The following is a 19075-nucleotide window of genomic DNA, read 5'->3' as shown; positions in this document are numbered from 1 at the left end:
GTGACTTGACATTCTTTTTAATAAAGTACTGTACACTCATTTTAATCCCTCGGGTAGAACTTCATCTCACATACTCAAATGAAGTTTGTGACTGATTAAAAGGCAGCCCAGCGCTAATGAGCAGCCAGGTGTCAGGCCTTCGTGCTCCTCTGCCATTGGTCGCCGGAGTGCCTCAGCCTGCTTTAAAGCCCGCGCGGGAGGTTCCATTGTCAACCCTTCGTCACCGGTTAGAATGGCGGCTCGTCTATTGGCTGCTGCGCTGTGGTGCGCTTTGGCCCTTCCCGGCTTGGCGTCGCCTCAGTCTTTGCCCGCTTCGGTCACGTGCGGCGAGGACAGCGTGAAGGCGGCGGCCGGCATGGCCGTCCGGCACGTCAACCGAAATCACAAGCACGGCTTCAAGTTCCGGCTGCACGAGGTGCAGAGCAGCGAATACCGGCAGGTGAGCAAGTCGGACGGCCGAGCCGCTCCCTGGGGGGGGGGATGATTGAGATATGCGCTCGTCCGGCGGCTGTGCCCGCGCAGGTCTCGGGAGGCTGCCATATCGACATCGACGTGAAGCTGCTGCAGACCAAATGTCACTTCAGCAACCCCAAAGCCGAGGCCCAGTGCGAGCTGTGGCGGCAGAATGAGCGGGTGAGCGTCCTCGGGGTCCTGCCGCTGGCTTCTGTCTGGGATGTGCTAACGGTGTTGTTTTTGGGTGGCTCAGGGCGCGGTGGCCATCTGCAGCGTGGAGTTTTGGGTCATGTGGGGCGCGGCCAAAGTCACCCGCCACGAATGCACCACCCGACCAGGTCGTGAGAGCCCCCGCAAGCTTTGGCGCTTGTCTGTGAAATGCTTTGTTGCGGTGAGAGCTGATGGCGACGCTCGGGCGCCGCCGCCGCCTTGTTTGCAGAGCCGTCCGACGAGGAGCTGCTGCTGATTTGTCCGTCGTGCCCCAAGCTGTTGCCACTGGACGACCCGACGGGCGTCGGCGCCGTGCGGGACGCGGTGCTCAAGTTCAACCGGGAGAGCGAGCGGCCCAATTACTTCGCCTTGCTGGAAGTGGCTCAGCTCACGAGCGTGGTGAAGATCCTTTTGTCAAGCGTTCGTTTGGCTTTCCGCCTGGCGTCTGCCTTCCTTCTAAACGCTCGCTGGCTCTCCTGTGACAGAACGTCGTCACCATCGGCACCATCACCCAGCTCAAGTTCGCCCTGGTGGAGACCACGTGTCCCCGGGAGGCCGCGGCCACTTTCGCCGCCTGCACGCCTCGCTGCCCCGACCGAGCTGTGAGTTGCGACTTGCTGCTTGACAGCTTTCTGGCAATTGATTCTTGACCCGGCTGGCACTTAATATTTTTTCCCTCTCTCCTTTAAGCATCACGTCTACTGCCGAACCTCCTACTACAATTCCCACAGACAAGTGGGAGAACTCGAGTGCGAAACGTACCCGCCCAAGGTAAGTCGGCATCTAAAGCGCCGCATCCGTTTAGGCGGCGGAGCGCCTTACCATTCCCCTCGGGTCTCCGCAGAATGTGGAGTCCCTCCCGGCTGGCGAGCCGGAGCCCGTTTGCAGGCCGCTGTTCCACCAAAGTCCGGAAGCTTGCGTTTGCAAGGGCAGGCTGAAGAGTCCCGAGCCGTCCCTCCACCACATTTGTCCCTTCCCGCTCAAGTGACTCCTGCAGAAATAAAAAAACCCACAAAAACTTGATGCTGCTCATCTTGTGTTTTTTGGGTATAAAGGTTGAGGTTGGGCAACCATTTCCAGACCAGCTCCGCCCTTATTTTTCTACTGGCATGGGGCTGAGAGTGTTTGAAACTTCAGGTTAATTTAGGCAGGGAAAGGAGGGGGTGCCAGGAAGTGTGCTGCGTTTGATGCCACCTGATTCTATCAGGAGTGTCAAATTTCATTTCCCCCTTTGAATTTGTGAATTACACTTTGCAATTTTTTTTTAACATCAAGTCATTTAAAAATGTTTGGGATCACTTGCAGGGTCAGTTTTTTTTTAGGTTTTAGAGACCATTAAGAGGGTGCATGAGTTATTTTCCAATTTGGGCTATTTTGTTGTTCAGGGCTGTCATTTCCTTCTGAAAAGAAAGTGGACCTTGATGCCGTCTTTACAAAAAAGGTTTCACTCGGAAAAGGTTCTTTTTCCTAATCTGAGCCCGGTTCATTTCCTTGGCTCAGCTGAGGCCAAAGAGGCGTCGCCACGGTGACCAATTGAAAGCCACCCCAGCGCCAATTAGCAGCCAGGTGTCAGTTGGTTATCCTCTGCGATTGGTCGCTGAGCTCCTCAGCCTGCTGAAGGCCTGCGCCGGAGATTTAGACTGACGTGTTCTGTTCGAGATGGCGGCTCACCTGTTGGCCGTGTTGCGCTTTGAGGAGCCACCAAGCCGGGAAGAGCCAATCTTTGCTTTCTTTGGTCACATGCGGCGAGGACGGCGTGAAGGTCGCGACAAGCCTGGCTGACCCCCACATTAATATATAAAATGTGAAAGGTTCATAATTAACTCGCATCAGTGCTCATATTATTGAGCATTTGGCAACGTATGATGGCTTCCCTTTGATTTCACCCCCAACGGGATGATTGTAAGCCCACATTTATCTGCGTGGTTGCTGGGGCACCTCTCCGCCTCCTGATTTTGTCATCACGTCGGCCTTCTTCTCAAAACGTGAAGCAGATTGTCAGTGAAGAATTAGTTGGGATTTATTTTCTATGTACATGATATGTGTTATAAATATCGTACAGGATAAACACGGAAGCCGCGTAGAGAACTTCTAAAAATAACCAAAGCTGATCGCCAGCTCCCTCGGCGCATTCTCTCAGAGTTCGCCGCGCTCGGATACGAGCGCTGAGCACGTGACTGCAGGTTCCATTTGGGAGTGTCAAACATTTAAGACATGCCTGGCTTGCATTTTCTTGACGGTTTTCTTCACCCTCCAACTTCCAAGATGCCAGCAGGAAGTCGAAAGCACCTTGAGGAGACCTGACGGGACTTCCGATGCTGCCCTCTGGTGGCGCCTCTGGCACACACATTCATCCACTGCCAAATGCAGCCGGGCACGTCAACCCGTACAGACTGTACACAGGCATACGCATACACGCGGGTGCTGCAGTTTGTGGTTTCTTGTAAACTAAGAAGCTCCAGATGAACATCCAGGAAGTCACGGTTCCTTCCCTGCCGCTTGCGTCACGTCGGTCTCTTCTTCTTTTGTCTTTGCGGCAAAGTCACTGGTCGCTGATGACAATGAGCGCCGGTCCAGCGTTGTTCTGCGCAACCTGCGCCTGGGCGTCGCCGTCTTGACGCGCAGCGGGCGCGGCGCACACGCCATGCGTGTTGATGTTGTAGACGCCGGGAGCGAGGAAGCAGGCTCGCAGCTCAAGGTGACGCGTCTGACGGGGACAAAGCGACAGCCGGTAGCGAGTCTGGCCCACCCAAGCGAAGCTACATGTGCACTCGCTCCACTCTGAACTACAAATGAGGGGGAGAAAAAAAATGCGCAGGTGACAAAGGAGGAGAGAAAGATTAGCCTGCACGTTCTTGTATGTTTGCACGCTCACCTGCTGCTTTTGTGCCTGAGGTCTACGGTGACGTCCACGTCGGTCCAGTAGCAGTTGGACAAAACCAAAGAAACGGGAACCACACAAACACTACACAAACAAATAAAGACGTAAATAATTTCCAACCGCACTCGTCTGCATTATCCGTGCGTGCAACCTGTCGCGCGTGAAGTCGTGTGCGTATGCCTCCGAGTAGTGCAGGTTACTCTTGATGAGTCGCGACAGTTGGGTGGGCGGCGACGCGGCGGCAGGAGGCGGCTCCGACTTGAACTTGAGTAGAACCATCTCCTGAGCTTCCTGACAACGCAACGGCGACACGAGACGTGGGCGTGGGCGACATCACTCCGTTGAAAGAGCGACTGCGGCATCAGGCTCGAGGCGGCAAGCAAAAAGCAAGCCAGACCCACTAGGCTCAAACTCGGGGGGGGGGGGGGGGGGGGTAACAGGCATCAAAATATGTCACCTGTTTTGGCGCGAGGGATGTGGCTTCCTTCCCCACCGTCTGCAGAGCCACGTGGAGTTGACCTTCCAGGATCAGCTGCTTGTTGTCCTCCACCACGTATGCCTGCACGCGCACACACACACACACACACACACACACACACACACACACACACACACACACACACACACACACACACACACACACACACACACACACACACTCGACGTCAACAACAAACGACACGTTCATTCGTACAAGCGCACACATTAACACAAGCACGGATGAGTTGACCTTCCAGATGACGATGATGTCGAGGTCCAGCCGGTCGCACTCGTGGAGCGCGCGGAGCAGCTCCTTGCCGGCGTCCGGACTGGGGTTCCTGGCGCCCGACGGCGTCCTCGGCCCCGAGGGGCAGGCGTCGGCTCGCCGAGACTCGGACGTCCGACGGCAGCGGAAGAAAAAGTCGCCGCACGGCGTGGCCGAACTGACGATCTGCGGCCACATCGACAACGCCGTTTGGCGTTCGAATAACGTTTTGCATTCTATCTGGATTGCCGGGCCAGGCGGCCCTACAACGGCGGCCTACACGAAGTTGCGTGTACGTGCGCCAAAGTCGGTCGGCATGCATACCCGCTCGCCGCCCAGGTGGACGTCGGCAAAAGTGAACATGTCGGCGTCCTCCGAGGTAGCTTCAGACACAAACGCAAGAAACAGTCAAATGACCCCCGAGCGTGTCGTCGGCCTCGCGCACGGCGGCGGTGGCGGCGCACCTTGGTGAGGTTTGCACGGCGTGGCTCTGAAACAAAGCTTGGCTCGTTCTCTGCTGCTCACTTTGCAGTCTGAAGGGTGAAAAAGTCAAGAATTTGGTCAAAGCCGCCCAACACGTTGACCAAATCTACCAGAGAAGCGCATCCAACACAAACCTTAACATGTACGCCAACAAGTATTTGAACCCAAGCCAACGTTTAGAACCGCGTGTAGAAATGTGAACATAAACTGGGAAGTGAGATCGGACGGCAGCTCCCCGATATTTTTTTTCAAATGGATTATTCGACCAATGAGCCAAACCAAATGAGGGGCGCGCATGCGCCAGCCGCCACTTCCTACCTTTCTCCTTGGCCGGGTTGACGCACTCGCTGAGGCTCCAGTGTCGGCTGCCGCTGGACACTTGGACAATGTGGAACTCGCGCACGCCAGCTTCGCTCTGGGAGGCCAAAGAAAGCCGAACGTGAGCGGCGGCGTCGCGGGGGTGAGCCGAGCCCGAGCGCCGCGGGCCGGGACGCTCACCGTATTGATGTTCTCCACGTCGACGAAGACCAGCGTGCCGCCGCCATTTTGATGGGATCCTCGCCGGGGCGCTGTGGCGCTGGCGCGGGCTGAAGCCTGAACGCTGAGCGAGCGACTGGCGCAGATGAACACCGAGTGGCGAACGACCCGGTGGCTGAGGAGAAAGGGCGCCGTGCACTCATTAGCACCACCACCACTAGCACTTTTGACTGAAGAAATAAAATAGGCCAAAGTCAACCAAATGAGAAAAAAAATTAAATTGGTGAATGTTCCAAAAGTGGATCGAGGAAATGCAAGGGGCGCGGGGGGTGCAAAGAATTCAATCGAGCGCACACGGTCAGAGTTATGAGGTGAACAATTTAGGCCTGACAAGATTGGACTGGACCAGACTAATTCTAGTTGCGTCTGGTCCAGTTTATTCTGCCGTCGCCTTGTTCTGGCCTCGGTTCGTTCGGAATTTGACAGACAAGGGCCCGATGAGCCCCTCTTCCACGTCGACGTGTTGAAAGTCGCGCTTGGCAGTCAACAGTTGACGACCAAACGTCCACCGGGGTCAATGAGTTAAGAACGGGATGAGACCGAGGATTGAGCCGTGGGGGACGCCAGAACAAAAGGACGGGGAGGTTGCCATGCGACTCCAATAATTCAAGTGCGGTCAGCGAGAGGTGACAAAGCGCGGAAGCAGACGGCCCGCAGATGAATGTCAATTATCAACCGAGGTCCCGAGCGCAAAGGCCGATGTGCGGTCTCTACCTGATCTTGGTTCCTTTCTCGGGGCTTTCATAGTAGAAGAGGAAGTTGATCTCGTGGACTCCTTCCCGGTCGGGTCCTCGCAGCCAGAGGGGAAGCTGCGCCGACTGTCCCGGCTGCAGCGCGCCGCCGACGGGGACGTCCACCACGTCCGACGCGGGCCCGAAGTCATCGGCCGACACCAGCGTCTGGCGGGCCGGGGCGGACCCGGGCGCCGCCGCCAGGGTTTTGTAGGCCGAGCAGTTCTCGGCCGAGGCGGGGCTGAGCGGCGTGCCAGCCGACGGGCTCCCAAAGGTGAAGAAGTCGGGGTGAGTGGACGCCACGCGCAGGCCGCACAGGGACACGTCGCTCACGTTGCAGAACTCCACGTACGCTTTACGGATCTCGCCGCACAGCAGGGCCGTCGGGAACTGCAGGAAGAACACCTGACGCCCGCAAAAGGCGGGACGCGCGTCAACGGGGGCTGGCGACCGCTTCCGCGTGCAGACAAATTACCTCCATAAGGGGCATCGGCGGCGTGATGATGGGCTGTAAGCGCCGGTCGGGTCCGTAGCGCACAAACATTTTGTCCTCTTTGGTGTGATTGAGTCGCGGGCCTCGAATCTTCAGGTCCTGTTTGCCACTGACGACCACGAGCTCGGCCTTCCCTGCGAGAGGAGCGGCGCGCCGGGCGTCAGGCCACCCACTGCGGGTGAGGGCGAGGGCGAGCCCGCTGGGGTTACCGTCGTCGTCGGGCATCTCCGGCGAGGACGCGGCGGCCAGGTCGTAGACCACGCCCGTGATGCTCAGGCAGCCCGTCCGGTGCGGCAGCAGCCTGAGCCGAGCCTGAGAGCAGACGGCGCAAACCGCGTGATGCTCCGGGCCTCGGCGAGAGTCGCGTGTTCGAGGCGCCGACGGCGATTGCTACCGTCGAGACGTTTCGTACACAAATGCTAGCGAAGACGCAACTGAAGATAATCGGTGTTTTGAGCCAGCGACTAACGCTGCGAAGCGGCTGGCGTCCGTCCACTCACCGTTTTGGTTTCTTCAGGAGCCAAGTGAAAGTCCGGGATGGTCTCGGTGGTGACCAGGTCGTCTCTCGGCGTCGTCTGGAAAGGCAAACGCGGCCAAACACAAACTGAGATCAATGTCAAGTGCATACACAGGAAGAAACAAACAAGGCAGAAAAACACAAAGCCGCAGCCCAAAACGCAAATAGACACGAAACAAACATCTTGTCCTGGCCCACCTCCTGCTCCTCGGCGTCCAGGTTGTTGCCGAGTTCCTCTCCGGCGGCATCCTCGCCGCCGTCAGCGGCGTGGCCGTCGTGCGAGAACTTCCAGAGCAGCGAGAGGCGGGAGAGTGCCAGGGGAACCTTCAGAGGGTTCCTGAACATCACCTCCACCACCACCGGCTCTGCGCAACGGCAAGCCGCAAGAGCGTCAGCACTTTTTCACCGAGCGGCGGAAAGTCAGCCGTGCGGTAAGCTCTCATCGGCACGCAACGGACGACTCGGAGCGAAACCAGGTTTTTCTCCGTTTATTGGTCCGATCGAGGTAGCCGTTTTCTTTCGTTAGCTCGCGGTGATGAAATCATTATTTCTACTGACGGCAACTGTGGGTGACCTGTCCAAAGTCAGACCTTCAAAACAAAAGTAGAAAAAGAGTTTGGGCGCACTTCCTGAGGCCACATGGCGGGGGCGGCATACTCGGCAGTCAGACCTGAAGAAGCACAGAATTGAGTGCGGCTGCTCCATCGACCAACAGGCGGCCAAATAAAAGTGAGGTCAAAGCGTGCTTTTATGTTGAAGGCATGACTTTTAGCAATGGGAAGCCGCTATTTCGCCAACTTGTCGATAGAACTCAGGGAAGCGCCCCCCCACCCCTCCCTGGCATCATTATTTCGAGTGAGGTTATTTCCTAGCCGCTTCCACCTTGAGCAATTCAACTGGCGAGTCAATGGATCCCTGCCGTACCTTCTACGACGGCCGGCGGGTGGCGCTGGTTGTCCGTCTGGCTGTTGAGGTAGCACTGGCTGGGCTGGAAGTTAGCGGGGACCCCCCCTCGATTGGCGGAGGCCACCAGCTGCTCCTCCAGCTTGCACCACATGGAGGCCTGCTCGGCGTCATACTCCTGGTCCAGCGACACGTGGGTGGCGGCCTGCTTCTCACCTGCGAACGCCGGGACGGCCCACATCACGAGCAGTCTGCCAGCTCCCACCGGTCCGCCGGGCGGCACTTTACCTTCGGCCAGGCGGCGCTCGTGTCCGAAGTAGACCCTGGTGGCGGCGCTGTGGATGCACGGCAGCGGCAGGTGAGGCAGGCGCACGCCACTCCGGCTGACCACGGTCTGCAAAACACACGCAAAGGCCAAGGGTCGTCAGATGACGTGCTTGTTGCACTTTGTAAAGCTACAAAGTTCTGTACATTGAAACAAAAAAAGTTCAAAAGCCGGCATGTGCGATGGGACGGGCCCGCGTGTGGTGCCGATGGCAGCGCTCGCTGTGGGGATAAAGAAGACGTGGCCGAGTGAGAGCGCTCACCTTGTAAACGTAGAGGTACTCCCTGAGGAAGGCGCCCTGCTGCGCGGCCGTCTGTCGCCCGTCGTTGGTCAGGATGTGCTTGAAGGCCTGCACGGCCTTCTCGGGCTGGCCCAGCGTGAAGGACTGCCGGCCGATGGTGAAGTTGATGTGGTCCTCGGCGAGGGACCACGACCTGCCCTTGTACACCTGCATGGCCTGGCAGTAGCAGCGCAGCGCGTGCCGCTTCTGGGGCCCCAGGCAAACGCAGCAGGAAGCACGGGGTGGGGGGGTGGGGTCAAGTTTGTAAAATAAGACAACCGAGATCAATCATTCCAAACTTTTTTTCATGGTGGCAGGTGTGAACATTGTCCTGTTTTACATGAATTTGGTGATTGGTTCATCCTGAATGCAACCGCGTGCCACTTTCCACACGAGGACAACCACACCATTCATTTCACACTGGTGTTAACCCTCACTTTGTTTCTGGAGAAGATCCCCCCCCCCCCTCCAAGGAATTTATGGACAGGAGAAAAAAAGTTGAATGGTTTTGGTCTCATTTAAGTTATTAAACTTAATCTAAAGTTTTTGGTTTATTTTAATGTTTATCATCCAAGTCAGGTGGAGTCCCCCCCCCACCCCCTACATTTGAAGGTTGTCTCCCAGTCTTGCCAAGCCACAACATTTATTGACACATTTGCGTCTTTGTCAGTCAAGTGAACGATCCGACGACAGATTTTCAAATGGATGCGAGACTCGCCTCGTCAATTAGCTCAAGCGGCACTCAAGCGCAGCCCTTGGGACCCCCTTTGGCCTAGCAAGTCCAAAGTCCCACAACTGGCGTCTCGAGTGGATTTCACGCGACTGCATGGGTGGCTCACCTGGCCCGCCTTGCTGAACCGGTGACCCGCCAGGATCATGTGGAAGGCAAACTTGCGCAGCATGCGCGTGCGCATGTTTATAAAGCAGTGGGCCGCCTGCTCCAACAGCAGGGCGCTGCGCAGGTCCGAGTCCTGGTCGGGAAGGACAAAGCGAACGTCAATCCCGCGTGAGACCGAAGCCCGTTTGGTTTTGCGACGCTACTCGATGACAACCTTGAGGATCCCTTACCTCGCTGGTCATTTTGATAAGAAGCGTGGCGGCTTCCGAATATTTCCCCTGACTCTTGAGAATCTCCGCGCTGACAAGAGCGCAGCGCTCGGCCAGCACCATGTTCCTGGCGGGGACACGGCCGTGAGATCATCCGGAGAGCACCGCTAATGCCAAAGTAAAAGCGGCCGGTGGCGCTTTGCTACCTGCAGACGTCTCTGTAGGTCTGGATGGCCGTGTCCATGTAGTGCGCCGGATACGGTCGCGCGGCTCCAGCCTGCAGAAAGGCAGACACCGCCGCCATTTCCTGGACGGAGCACAACGAACCAAGCTTGTGACGCATCAAGCCGACAGGACGTTCAAATAGCATCTCTTCTTTTTGCCTCTTGCCCTCATCTAAAAACTCTCCACCAACGACATGATTCAACCCCCCCCCCCCCCCCCCCCCCACTTGGACGTTGTGGCGCTCACCAGGGCACCGGCGGCGTAGAGCATGGCCTGGTCCGACAGGAAGTCCTTCTTGGCCGTATGGTAGCAGCTGTAGGCCAGCTCGTAGTGCTGCACCAGGAAGCACAAGTCGGCCATCTTCCTGATCTGCAGTTCGGGGGCCTCCGGGGGGTAGCTGCCATCACAGGTGGACAATCAGCAAGCAAAGCAAAAAGCCCGCAAGTTACCGACGGAGCGAGGCGGCGCTTACAGCAGCCCGCTGGTGCTCTTGGGCTCACTGACACTCTTCTCGGGAGCTTTGCCGCCGCCGAACCACTTCTTGGTGGCCGTGAACAGAGAGCGGCTCAAACCTTTTCTGGACACCAGCTGCGGACGCACAGGAAGACGGACGCTGAGCCTAAACCGCTGAGCCTATTCAGTACCCGAGAAGCAGCTCTCTGCTTTGACGTGTCGGTGAGCCCCGGGGGAGGGAATGCGGCCTACGCAATAGCCGAGGAACCGCGTCGAGCACCTGGTCATTGAGCTGCCTGATGTTCTTCTCGATGTGGGGCAGCAGGCCTCGGAAGGTGAACTCCTGGACGAACTGGCGGATGTGGTCGTGGTCGCCGAGGGTCAGACAGGCCCCGTGGGTCCCCGGCGTCACCTCCGCCGAGCCGGCGCCCTTCTTGGCGTCGGCGCCCGGGCTGCTCGCCGAGTCCGGGTCCGGACGGCCTCCTTCTATGGTGCACAGGAGAAGACGGGTCACGACTGCCTCTTGCTCTACTTTGAACTATTTCGAACTGTCAAGTGTGAAGGTGGCGCCCGTGTGTGGAAAAAACCACGACGAGATATCGTTGTTGAGAACAAAAAAGGGACCGTTGTCTGCAGAAACAGCCTCCTCCACCGCCTCGCCGCCGCTTTCATCAGCGCGGGAGTTCAAGGCGGGAACCGGATCGTCATCCAGCTGCTCCTGCAAATGCGCACACAAGACGAGACAAGGCGGGGTGGCGTTTGCCGGCACAGTTGGAGGTTGCCGAGGTTGCAGACGGACGGACGGACCGACCTGGCTGTGTGGGTCGCTCCTGTGCAGGTACTGACTCCACGGGTCGGGAATCTGCTCGTTCTGCTCGGCGGGAAGCGTGCGGGAGTTGATCTTCAGCAGGTAGCAGCCCTGAGGGCCGTACCTCTGCTTCATGTCCTCGTGGACCGCCTCGGCCCTGAAACGAGCGCAGTCGATCAAGCCTCGGCCCCGCAACCGAGGTGCCTTTGCCTCGGGCTCAAAGCCAAAGGTTGCGTTACCGTTGCTCGTCGCCTTGGCTGACGTCGTGCAGCAGCACGTAGTACTTGAGCGTGTTGGGGATGAACCACTTGGGTGTGGAGTAGTCTCCGCTGTGCTGTATGCGGTGCTGCTCCTGCGACAGCTTGACAAACTCTTCCACCGGGACCGCCTCGCTTGATGACACCACCAACAAGCCTTGAACGTTAACGGTCAAGGAAACTCAGCCGGCACCAAAAAAAAAAAGGGTAGCGACGGATGTCAAGGATACAGGCCAGGTAGTGGTTGAGGAACTCGTGGTCGGAGGACGGCATGGACTGAAGAAAGTTCTCCCTGTAGGCCTCGAACCAGGGCGTGGTCGCTGGGCAGACAAAAAGTGCCGACGTTGAACATGCGGCAGGAAAAAATGGCACGCTTGGTGACCTTCGCTATCGCCTCACATCTCACGTGACAGAACAGCAAGAACGTTACAACCGCAGAAGATGTTGAGCTCCGACGAAAATGGGGACGACATCGAACAAGATCATAGGAAGGTCGGATTTGGGAGAAGAGGACCAGAGTGTGAGAGGAGAAAATAAAAAGGGCCTGGGAGAAGAAGGTGTGGGGACTTGATGACTGAAAACGAGCTTTTCCAAAAGAGGGCCTGGTCAACAAAAAGCCATTTGGGCTCAGGATCTTGGGAGAGAGGCTCTTGATCCCAGAGAAGAAAAACAAGCAATATTCTTGAGATTTGCAGAATCTTGGATTGCCAAGAAGGGGGGGATTTTAGGAGAATATGAAATCTCCAGATCGCAGGAGAAGAGGCTCTTGGAGATGGGAAGAGACGTTTGCGATAATCAACGTGGAGCATCGGGAAAAGGAGCTCTTGGGAAAAAAATCTGGGGGAACACAAGCATCTTGGCAGAGAGAGAGCCACATCTGAGAGGGCCGATCTCGGCACAAAGGATCAGGACGGTCGGGCGACCGAACAGCGTCAAAAGCGGGCGTCTCCAAGCAAATCGGCAAAACGCCGATCGCCGGGTTTGTTTGCCAAGTTCCTTGACATCCGCAATCCGGTCTATGGTCGACTCACCGACCGCTCGGAAGAAGAACACCTCACAGACTCACCATGCACGACGAGTTCCACGCGTGAACAAGCTTCTAGTCTACAAAGAGGTGACGGGAGCGGGAGGAGCGGGAGCGCCGGGAGAGGAAGCGAGAGGAGCGGGTCGACGCGGAAGCCACACACACACGACGGGGGGGTACCTGTGAAGAGCTTGGAGGCGCACACCTCGCTCAGCGTGTCTCTCCATGAACTGAACCAGGGGGCGCTACATTTAAGAGCTTCATCTGACAGGTGGAAGCAGAGAGTGGCCAGAAGAAAGGGTCAAAGAGCAACATGCCAACCACCCACCCTGACTTCAAAGCCGACTTGGATGGTCAGATTTATTTCAAGCCCTCATCCTGGCTTTAAGCCTTCATTTTGAATCCCTACCCCCGAAATCCACATTTGACTGCCTGACTCCGGCTTGAAATTTCCATCCGGTCACGAAAATCCCACACACTGGCTTTTTCGGGGGCTACTTTCCCTAGCGAGCTCGAGAGGAATAATGTGATGATGATAACCGCGCAAGTGAAGCTTACTGATTGAGAAAGGACCGGCACGACAATGTCCCAAAAGTTACCGTTGAAGCTGAGGTCGTAGTCGCCCGCTGCAACGGCGGTGGAGAGAGCGCCCTCGAGTGGCTGGCAGGAGAGCACCACCTGGTTGAGGCGGCGGCGCTGTCCCGGGCTGAGGGCGGCGCCCGAAGGCTGCGGGGAAGCGCCCGGCGCCACCTTGGTCACGCAGATCCGAAAGTTCTTCACCACCTGAAGCTGGTTGTTGGGGTCCCGCAAATGACCTGAATGGAAACGGCACCGGCATTACCGTGAGCGGTCGCTCCCATCCAGCCATTTTCCATTGCCGGGACGGCCCTCGGGTCGGGGCAGGTACAGACAGACAATAACCGTTTATGGTTGAGGATGGAAAAACTCTACTTTGGCAGCACGGCACTTGTTTGAAACGGCTGGTAATCCTCACCGGGTTTGAAACCCTGACAGGAATATCTTTTTGTTTGAAACCACCATGATACTTGTTTGACCACATATGATGACGCCCACGTTCTAAAGCCTACATTCAAATCCTGAAAACTCAACTCCACTCAACTGTATCAAAAGAGATTGAAATTGACTTTGAAATGGTGACCAGGTTCGAAACTCTCATTCGAAACGCGGACGCAAACTCGAAACAACACGAATAAACCACTCAGGGAACCTTGAAACGGGCTTTTCCGACGACAACCGTCACAGAGCCCGATGGAAGCCCTTCTTTGGCGTGACATCGCCAACGCAGGGACGCGGGACGAGTGTTGAGAAGCAGTAACAACATGAACCGCAGTACCACGCTGACCGGGGCTGAAGTCGGGTCAACGAAGAACAAACTCGAAAGCCGATGGATGGACTCGTTCTTCCTATTCAATTGAAGCCACTTGCAGAGCGGGCCTGTTAGCAGACCCGCTAACTGCTGCCCAGGTCCCGCCGCTCAGGTGTCACGAAGCCCGGTCAGGTGTCGCTACGCCTCCGCGGGTGTCCGCCCGGTGCTTAGTCACGAGTTAGCCGCGGTGCTAACAACCCGAGGCAATGTCACCCGATCCGACGCGGACGCGCGCGGGTCCACCGGTCGCGTGTCCTTCTCAGACGGGGCGGCTAAGTGGCGCTCGCTCGTACCTTCGGAAGTCAGCCGACAGAAAGGCCTAAGCAGCTCGGCGAAGTTGAGCTTGTTTTTGCGGGTGAGCCTCTCCGCCTCGTCACTGCACAGTACGGCCACCATCGGCACGAACGAGTCCTGGACGAACTCCTGGACGGACTGCACGCACTGCGCCATGGCGGGGCTCCCTGGGGAGTGGACGTCGGAGGCTCGGTCGGAGTTCGGCGGCGGAGTCGACAGTCACATCCTGAGCAGGAACCGCGCAGAACTCGGCTGGGCGGCCTTGTTGGCTGGGAGCCTCTTCCGGTTTGTGGGACTGTTGGGTCATGTGACAAGCGCCAGTGGCTGTCCCACCATGTGCCGGAACAAAAAGCACAAAAAACGTCCAAGGACAACCGAGCTGCCTGGGCGAATTTGATTGTGGCCCCCCGTGAATGGTGGAATTCCACCAATAATTGACTCTCCCTATTACGGAGGAGGGCGGACCGATTTATTTCTGTGTGTATATACACTATACATATATATGTATATGTGTATATGAGGGACAAAAATACTGCCGTTAACGTCCCACTTAAAATGATGTTGCACAATAACACCGGAACTACTTTAGTGTGGTCATGCTCAAAAGGTACTGCTGATCTTGAATTAGTACATTCTAACGAGCCTGCACTACTTAGGAATTGTAAATAGTCATTTATTCCAGGACTGTGACATCATCCAACCTTTGTTAACAAGTGTACAAGCAAGCTTGACATCACATTTTTAGCCGCACAAATCAAAATAAGTCAATAAGAAAAAAAAGGCAGCGTTTAATGACAGAAGGGGTAAGGTGAAGGCGATTGACATGGTCACCTTTTGAACACATTTAAGAAATATTGCGTGCAGAACACCACTTCCTACGAGTCGCGGTTTAGGGGTACACACATTAAGATGCAAAAAACGATGCGCTAACATGAAAATCCACTTGCCAATGCCAATACTGTCGTCGTAAATCAGTGACTCCTCCTTCCTGCATTGCGCTTGGGCCAATGAAAAGCTACTCTTCTTCTGGTCATACTATTGAAGACAATCAGCTTACTATTTACATGGCCCTGAAGCTCGCTATCCAGCATGGTCCATATACTAGTAGGACAAAAAGGGCGCGAGTTGTGGAAAAATGTCACGAGTAAGGCACAGTTATTCTTCTGGTCTTGTTTTAAAAGTGAGGACGAAATAGTGTACTCGTACGCATTAATTGCGGGCGCTACTAGCATCTGGACCGCATTGTAGCGTGTGCGAGTCGTCATTTGATGTTTCGCAAGATGCGGCGCGCGTGCGTGCTCTTCAAGGTGCTTAGCGCCCCCTCCAGGATGGAGATAAGGTGCAGGAGGGTCCCCAGGTCCATGTGGAGAACCCGGCAGCTCCGCTCCGTGCCAGAACCGCGCCCGTGTGTCAGGTGCAGCTTGGTGGTCAAAGTGGGGGCCACCTGCTGGCGTAGGGAGCGACTGGCCAACTGGGAATGGGCGCAGTGTCCTATTAGCAGCACGTGTGTGCACTCACAAATACACACATACGTACACACATACACACATGCATACGCGTGCGCAGCCTCAGACATCCCCACAGACAAGTGGATCAGGCGCACCTGTACATCGAGCCTCCACTCCAGGTTGTGGTAAGCGGGCAAGCTGGTGGATACCAGACTCAAGACGCTGCGGATCTCGCTACGGTGCTGCTGGTACATCTGGCAAAGACATTTAATGACCGACCAGTCATTCAATTATTATGTTCGGCAAGCACATTCTCATACATGGACGTTTCTCTCTCACACACACACCACCGCCACCACCAATAACAACAACAAAAATCCAACATCACCTGTAGGAGGCGCTGGTTGAGCTCATCACCAAACTCTAATGACAACACTGAGTCCACAAAGTCCACCTCAGACAACTACACGCACAGAAACGGGGTAAAATGTTAGTGTCAAGCGATCGCAACATAATTCTTTTAACACTTGGGCAAACCTTTCGGCTAAATTCCCGCATGATGCTAACCTTCTTGGAAATTTTGGGAAGTATCTACAGGAATAATGGCAACACACGCTCATTAACAGTAATTGAGGGACTTTTAACGGGCAGGTATCACACTCAAGCAGAAACAGCCATATTTTCTTTGGCCATCAACAGATCGCGCCATAAAATGGACAGCTCTCCTTGCCGACTGGACCTAAAGTCATTCTCTGCTATCCATGGCGATTCTGGTCAGATCCAAACGTTAACTGCCGCTGACAAATCTAATCGTCAAGTTCAAGAGGGCCTCGCCTAGCTTCTCTGTGAAGATCGAGTTTGGCAAACCACTGGCACAGTGAGTGTGCTAGCCTGTGAGCGTGCTTGAAAAAGCGTGGCTCGGCAGGGAAATGTGAGAGTGGGAACCAAGAGCCTGCAAGAGTGATGTGTGAGAGTGGGCAGGGCACCATGTGTTTGGAGCTCTGGGTCATGAGATACATGAGTCCCTCCACGCCGTTCCGCACCACTTCCACAGGCACCGACAGCTTTCCTGCAAACGCACCGCAAATCACAACCGTGGCTCAATACACTGCAACGGCTCCGCACTTTGCTTACGTGGTCAAGAGAGCAATTTCATTTGAGGAAAAAGTCCTCGGATGATATCTTTCAACATTTGAACTTGGTGCACAACAACAACGGTCATCCGTGGACAAAATGACTTACTGGCGGCTCCCTCGTAGACTTTGGGGCTGGTTCCTCTCATGATGAATTCCAGTGCGATGCGCCCAAACTCTCCGACCACTGAAAAACACAAAAACACTTTCAGGATTTCACCGTCTTTGCTTACAATAGCGAGAAAGATTTAATGCAGTTCAAATTAGAGCTGTGCTATTGGGGACAACATTTTAGATACATATATATCTTTAGATAATATTTTGAAAGGCGGAGTCTGAAGGTAATAATGACCATCGCGACTGATATGATTGTGCTTTAATTTGGCGTGATAAAAGCGGCGGATCTCCCATCCATCCCCGTGACCGCCACTGGGGCAAGCGACGCAATTCGACGCTTTTTACCTGCCACGTCCACCTTGTTGAGAAAGTTGAGGTGTTCCTTATGTTCTTCGGACAATACCAGCAGCATGATGTCACAGTGATACTCCTCAGACCAAATAGAGCTCAAAAAATCTTCAACCTGGAAGTCTGATGGACAACTCCCCGCCCACTTTGCCGCTACGTCTTCTTCACCTCCTTTTCTTTCTAGATTGCGGCAGCGGCTACTCTCCCTTGCTTTGGCGCCATCTCTGGTCACGATATGAAATGCATGCCAAAATTATTCAAGACCATCCCATCCAAGTATTAATTTGAGTATATACTTCTCATAAACAATTAATCTTCTAGGGTATAGGTGTCAAACTCAGGACCTGGAGGGCCGCTGTTCTGCATGTTTTCCAAGTCTCCCTGTTGCAATCCACCTGATTCAATGTCCGGCTTCTGCAGAGCTTGCTGATGATCTGATCATTTGAATCAGTGTTGCAACGGGGAGACTTGGAAAACATGCAGAACAGCGGCCCTGAGTTTGACACCTATGTTCTAGACTAGAGAATGCCTTATTTAACAACTCAGACTTCCAGACCATCATCAACCAAAGCTCATAGCTTCTTCGTGTGTGTGTGTGTGTGTGTGTGTGTGTAGAGATGAGACACAAGTCATCAAGTAGTCAAGTTTGAGTAAATGTAAAACATTTATTGTGGGTACAAAAAAGTTCAGTTAAAATGACAAGCCCCCCACAATTAGCACCCCGACACACATCAAAACCGGTCTCGGAGGCACAGACTACAAGTTGGGTGCTTATGTTCAACATGTCATCACATTCTGTAATGTCACGAGTTCCGTTTGTGCATACAAATATTTGCTTATTGTTGTTGTTGTTCTTTCCAAGTGATGGGTGCGTGTCGCGAGACATCCAAACGTTAGCGCTGGCTAACAGACTTTGGCCAATCCAAGAGGGAAGAGATCGGCACTGAACGGACGCATTGACGCCTAGCTGGTACTTCTAATGAATGAATCGCAAATTCCAATATAGGTTTATAAACACCCAAAATAATCACCCGGAGATCCTTAAGACAAAATTAAAGTCATACTGAATGTAAACAAACTGATTACACTGCCAAAAAAACTAAAATATCTAGTGTAAAACATGGTATGAAAACACACACACACACAAAAACGCATTGTCACGGAAGGCGTGTTTGAAACTCGCGTCACGTGACATGCATTTTTCATGAAAAATAAAAAAAAGGTCAGTTTCAATATATATCTTTTTTTTGTCATCATTTGAGCAGCCGAAGTCAGATGACGGCGAGCGACTGCACCCAACGAGCAAAGAAGTGGAAATGACTCGTGCATGAAAAGATCAAACTCGGCTCCCAAATTCAAAGGACCGAGTCAGACGCCGGCCAACAGATACTCTTTAAACTGTGGCCAGTATGACAGAAACTGACAAACAAGCTTGCAGCATTCCGAGAACTTAATAATGGAACCCCCCCCCCCCCTAGTGGGACGAGAACGGGAACACAGAAACTTGAAGGTCTTCTCTTAACCCGTTCGCTGCCAGAGACGGTTCGAGGTGTCCAAGAGCCATCTGAAGTGGGCTGGCAGTAAATGAGTTGAATAGGCTGGACTCAAACAAGTCAGGTTTCAGACTGGTTCGTCAACCCCCTTCCCAAGTTGTGTTCAATAAGGGGATCCCCCCGCCCCTTTGTGCTGCAAGCACGGTCAAATATGCACAAAGATCAAATCAGCAAATTATTCATCAATGCAAAGAGAACATTTGACCCGATTCTTAGGTCGATCTACTATTTAAAAACAATCATTCATTGAGGCCCTGCTTGAGATTCACTCTTGATTTTGTAGCTTTCCATCAAATTACCCACAATTGCAAGGTCATTCCCATGGAAAGGTTTCCAGTTGGAATCTTTCTAAAATTCCCCATGTACATTTACTGGAAACCGTCAGCAAATTTTACACACCCACGAGTGAAATAATCTGGGGGG

General features: G+C 54.5%; 3 protein-coding genes across 5 annotated transcripts; 1 reads left to right on the top strand and 2 right to left on the bottom strand.

Annotated features, from left to right (window-relative positions):
- Positions 1-197: 197 nt before the first annotated feature.
- Positions 198-1663, top strand: LOC127606386 (alpha-2-HS-glycoprotein-like). Its single transcript, XM_052074692.1, has 7 exons — positions 198-439; positions 523-633; positions 707-791; positions 893-1062; positions 1149-1265; positions 1354-1434; positions 1508-1663. Exons 1-7 carry the CDS (start codon positions 233-235, stop codon positions 1649-1651), a joined length of 915 nt encoding a protein of 304 aa, XP_051930652.1. The 5' UTR covers positions 198-232; the 3' UTR covers positions 1652-1663.
- Positions 1664-2658: 995 nt separating this feature from the next.
- Positions 2659-14436, bottom strand: trappc8 (trafficking protein particle complex subunit 8). Of its 3 annotated transcripts, XM_052072749.1 has the most exons (30): positions 14053-14435; positions 12972-13187; positions 12553-12636; positions 11579-11668; positions 11331-11505; positions 11095-11248; positions 10908-11001; positions 10564-10769; positions 10303-10418; positions 10077-10227; positions 9812-9912; positions 9627-9732; positions 9398-9529; positions 8541-8765; positions 8242-8347; positions 7975-8169; positions 7249-7415; positions 7034-7108; positions 6743-6845; positions 6516-6667; positions 6024-6445; positions 5271-5424; positions 5091-5187; positions 4754-4822; positions 4614-4672; positions 4275-4475; positions 4002-4103; positions 3696-3835; positions 3539-3628; positions 2659-3449 (listed from the first exon to the last, which is right to left on the bottom strand). In XM_052072749.1, the coding sequence occupies exons 1-30, from the start codon at positions 14207-14209 to the stop codon at positions 3206-3208; spliced, it is 4383 nt and encodes a 1460-aa protein (XP_051928709.1). In that variant the 5' UTR covers positions 14210-14435; the 3' UTR covers positions 2659-3205. The 3 variants fall into 3 exon arrangements, with proteins under 3 accessions (XP_051928709.1, XP_051928708.1, XP_051928710.1); XM_052072748.1 differs by having other exon boundaries at positions 6516-6845; positions 14053-14436; XM_052072750.1 differs by lacking the exon at positions 12553-12636 and having other exon boundaries at positions 6516-6845; positions 14053-14433.
- A 269-nt stretch (positions 14437-14705) lies between these two features.
- Positions 14706-17279, bottom strand: commd2 (COMM domain containing 2). Its single transcript, XM_052072751.1, has 6 exons — positions 17097-17279; positions 16744-16821; positions 16488-16570; positions 15890-15964; positions 15657-15755; positions 14706-15524 (listed from the first exon to the last, which is right to left on the bottom strand). The coding sequence occupies exons 1-6, from the start codon at positions 17161-17163 to the stop codon at positions 15315-15317; spliced, it is 612 nt and encodes a 203-aa protein (XP_051928711.1). The 5' UTR covers positions 17164-17279; the 3' UTR covers positions 14706-15314.
- Positions 17280-19075: the final 1796 nt, after the last annotated feature.

The sequence above is a fragment of the Hippocampus zosterae genome, chromosome 8 (genome assembly GCF_025434085.1).
Source record: "Hippocampus zosterae strain Florida chromosome 8, ASM2543408v3, whole genome shotgun sequence".
Taxonomy (NCBI): domain Eukaryota; kingdom Metazoa; phylum Chordata; class Actinopteri; order Syngnathiformes; family Syngnathidae; genus Hippocampus; species Hippocampus zosterae.
Note: the sequence above shows the minus strand (reverse complement) of the source record. Positions and strands in the feature narration are given on the sequence as shown.

Coding starts and splice junctions, on each gene's coding strand:
- LOC127606386 (XM_052074692.1), top strand. CDS start 233: ATGGCGGCTCGTCTATTGGCTGCTGCGCTGTGGTGCGCTTTGGCCCTT. Junction 1,063..1,148: donor TGGCTCAGCTCACGAGCGTG/GTGAAGATCCTT, acceptor CTCCTGTGACAG/AACGTCGTCACCATCGGCAC. Junction 1,435..1,507: donor GCGAAACGTACCCGCCCAAG/GTAAGTCGGCAT, acceptor GGGTCTCCGCAG/AATGTGGAGTCCCTCCCGGC.
- trappc8 (XM_052072748.1), bottom strand. CDS start 14,209: ATGGCGCAGTGCGTGCAGTCCGTCCAGGAGTTCGTCCAGGACTCGTTC. Junction 11,506..11,578: donor CCTCAACCACTACCTGGCCT/GTATCCTTGACA, acceptor TTAACGTTCAAG/GCTTGTTGGTGGTGTCATCA. Junction 10,228..10,302: donor AAGAGCACCAGCGGGCTGCT/GTAAGCGCCGCC, acceptor CTGTGATGGCAG/CTACCCCCCGGAGGCCCCCG.
- commd2 (XM_052072751.1), bottom strand. CDS start 17,163: ATGCTGCTGGTATTGTCCGAAGAACATAAGGAACACCTCAACTTTCTC. Junction 16,571..16,743: donor AGTCTACGAGGGAGCCGCCA/GTAAGTCATTTT, acceptor GTGCGTTTGCAG/GAAAGCTGTCGGTGCCTGTG. Junction 15,756..15,889: donor TCAACCAGCGCCTCCTACAG/GTGATGTTGGAT, acceptor TGTCTTTGCCAG/ATGTACCAGCAGCACCGTAG.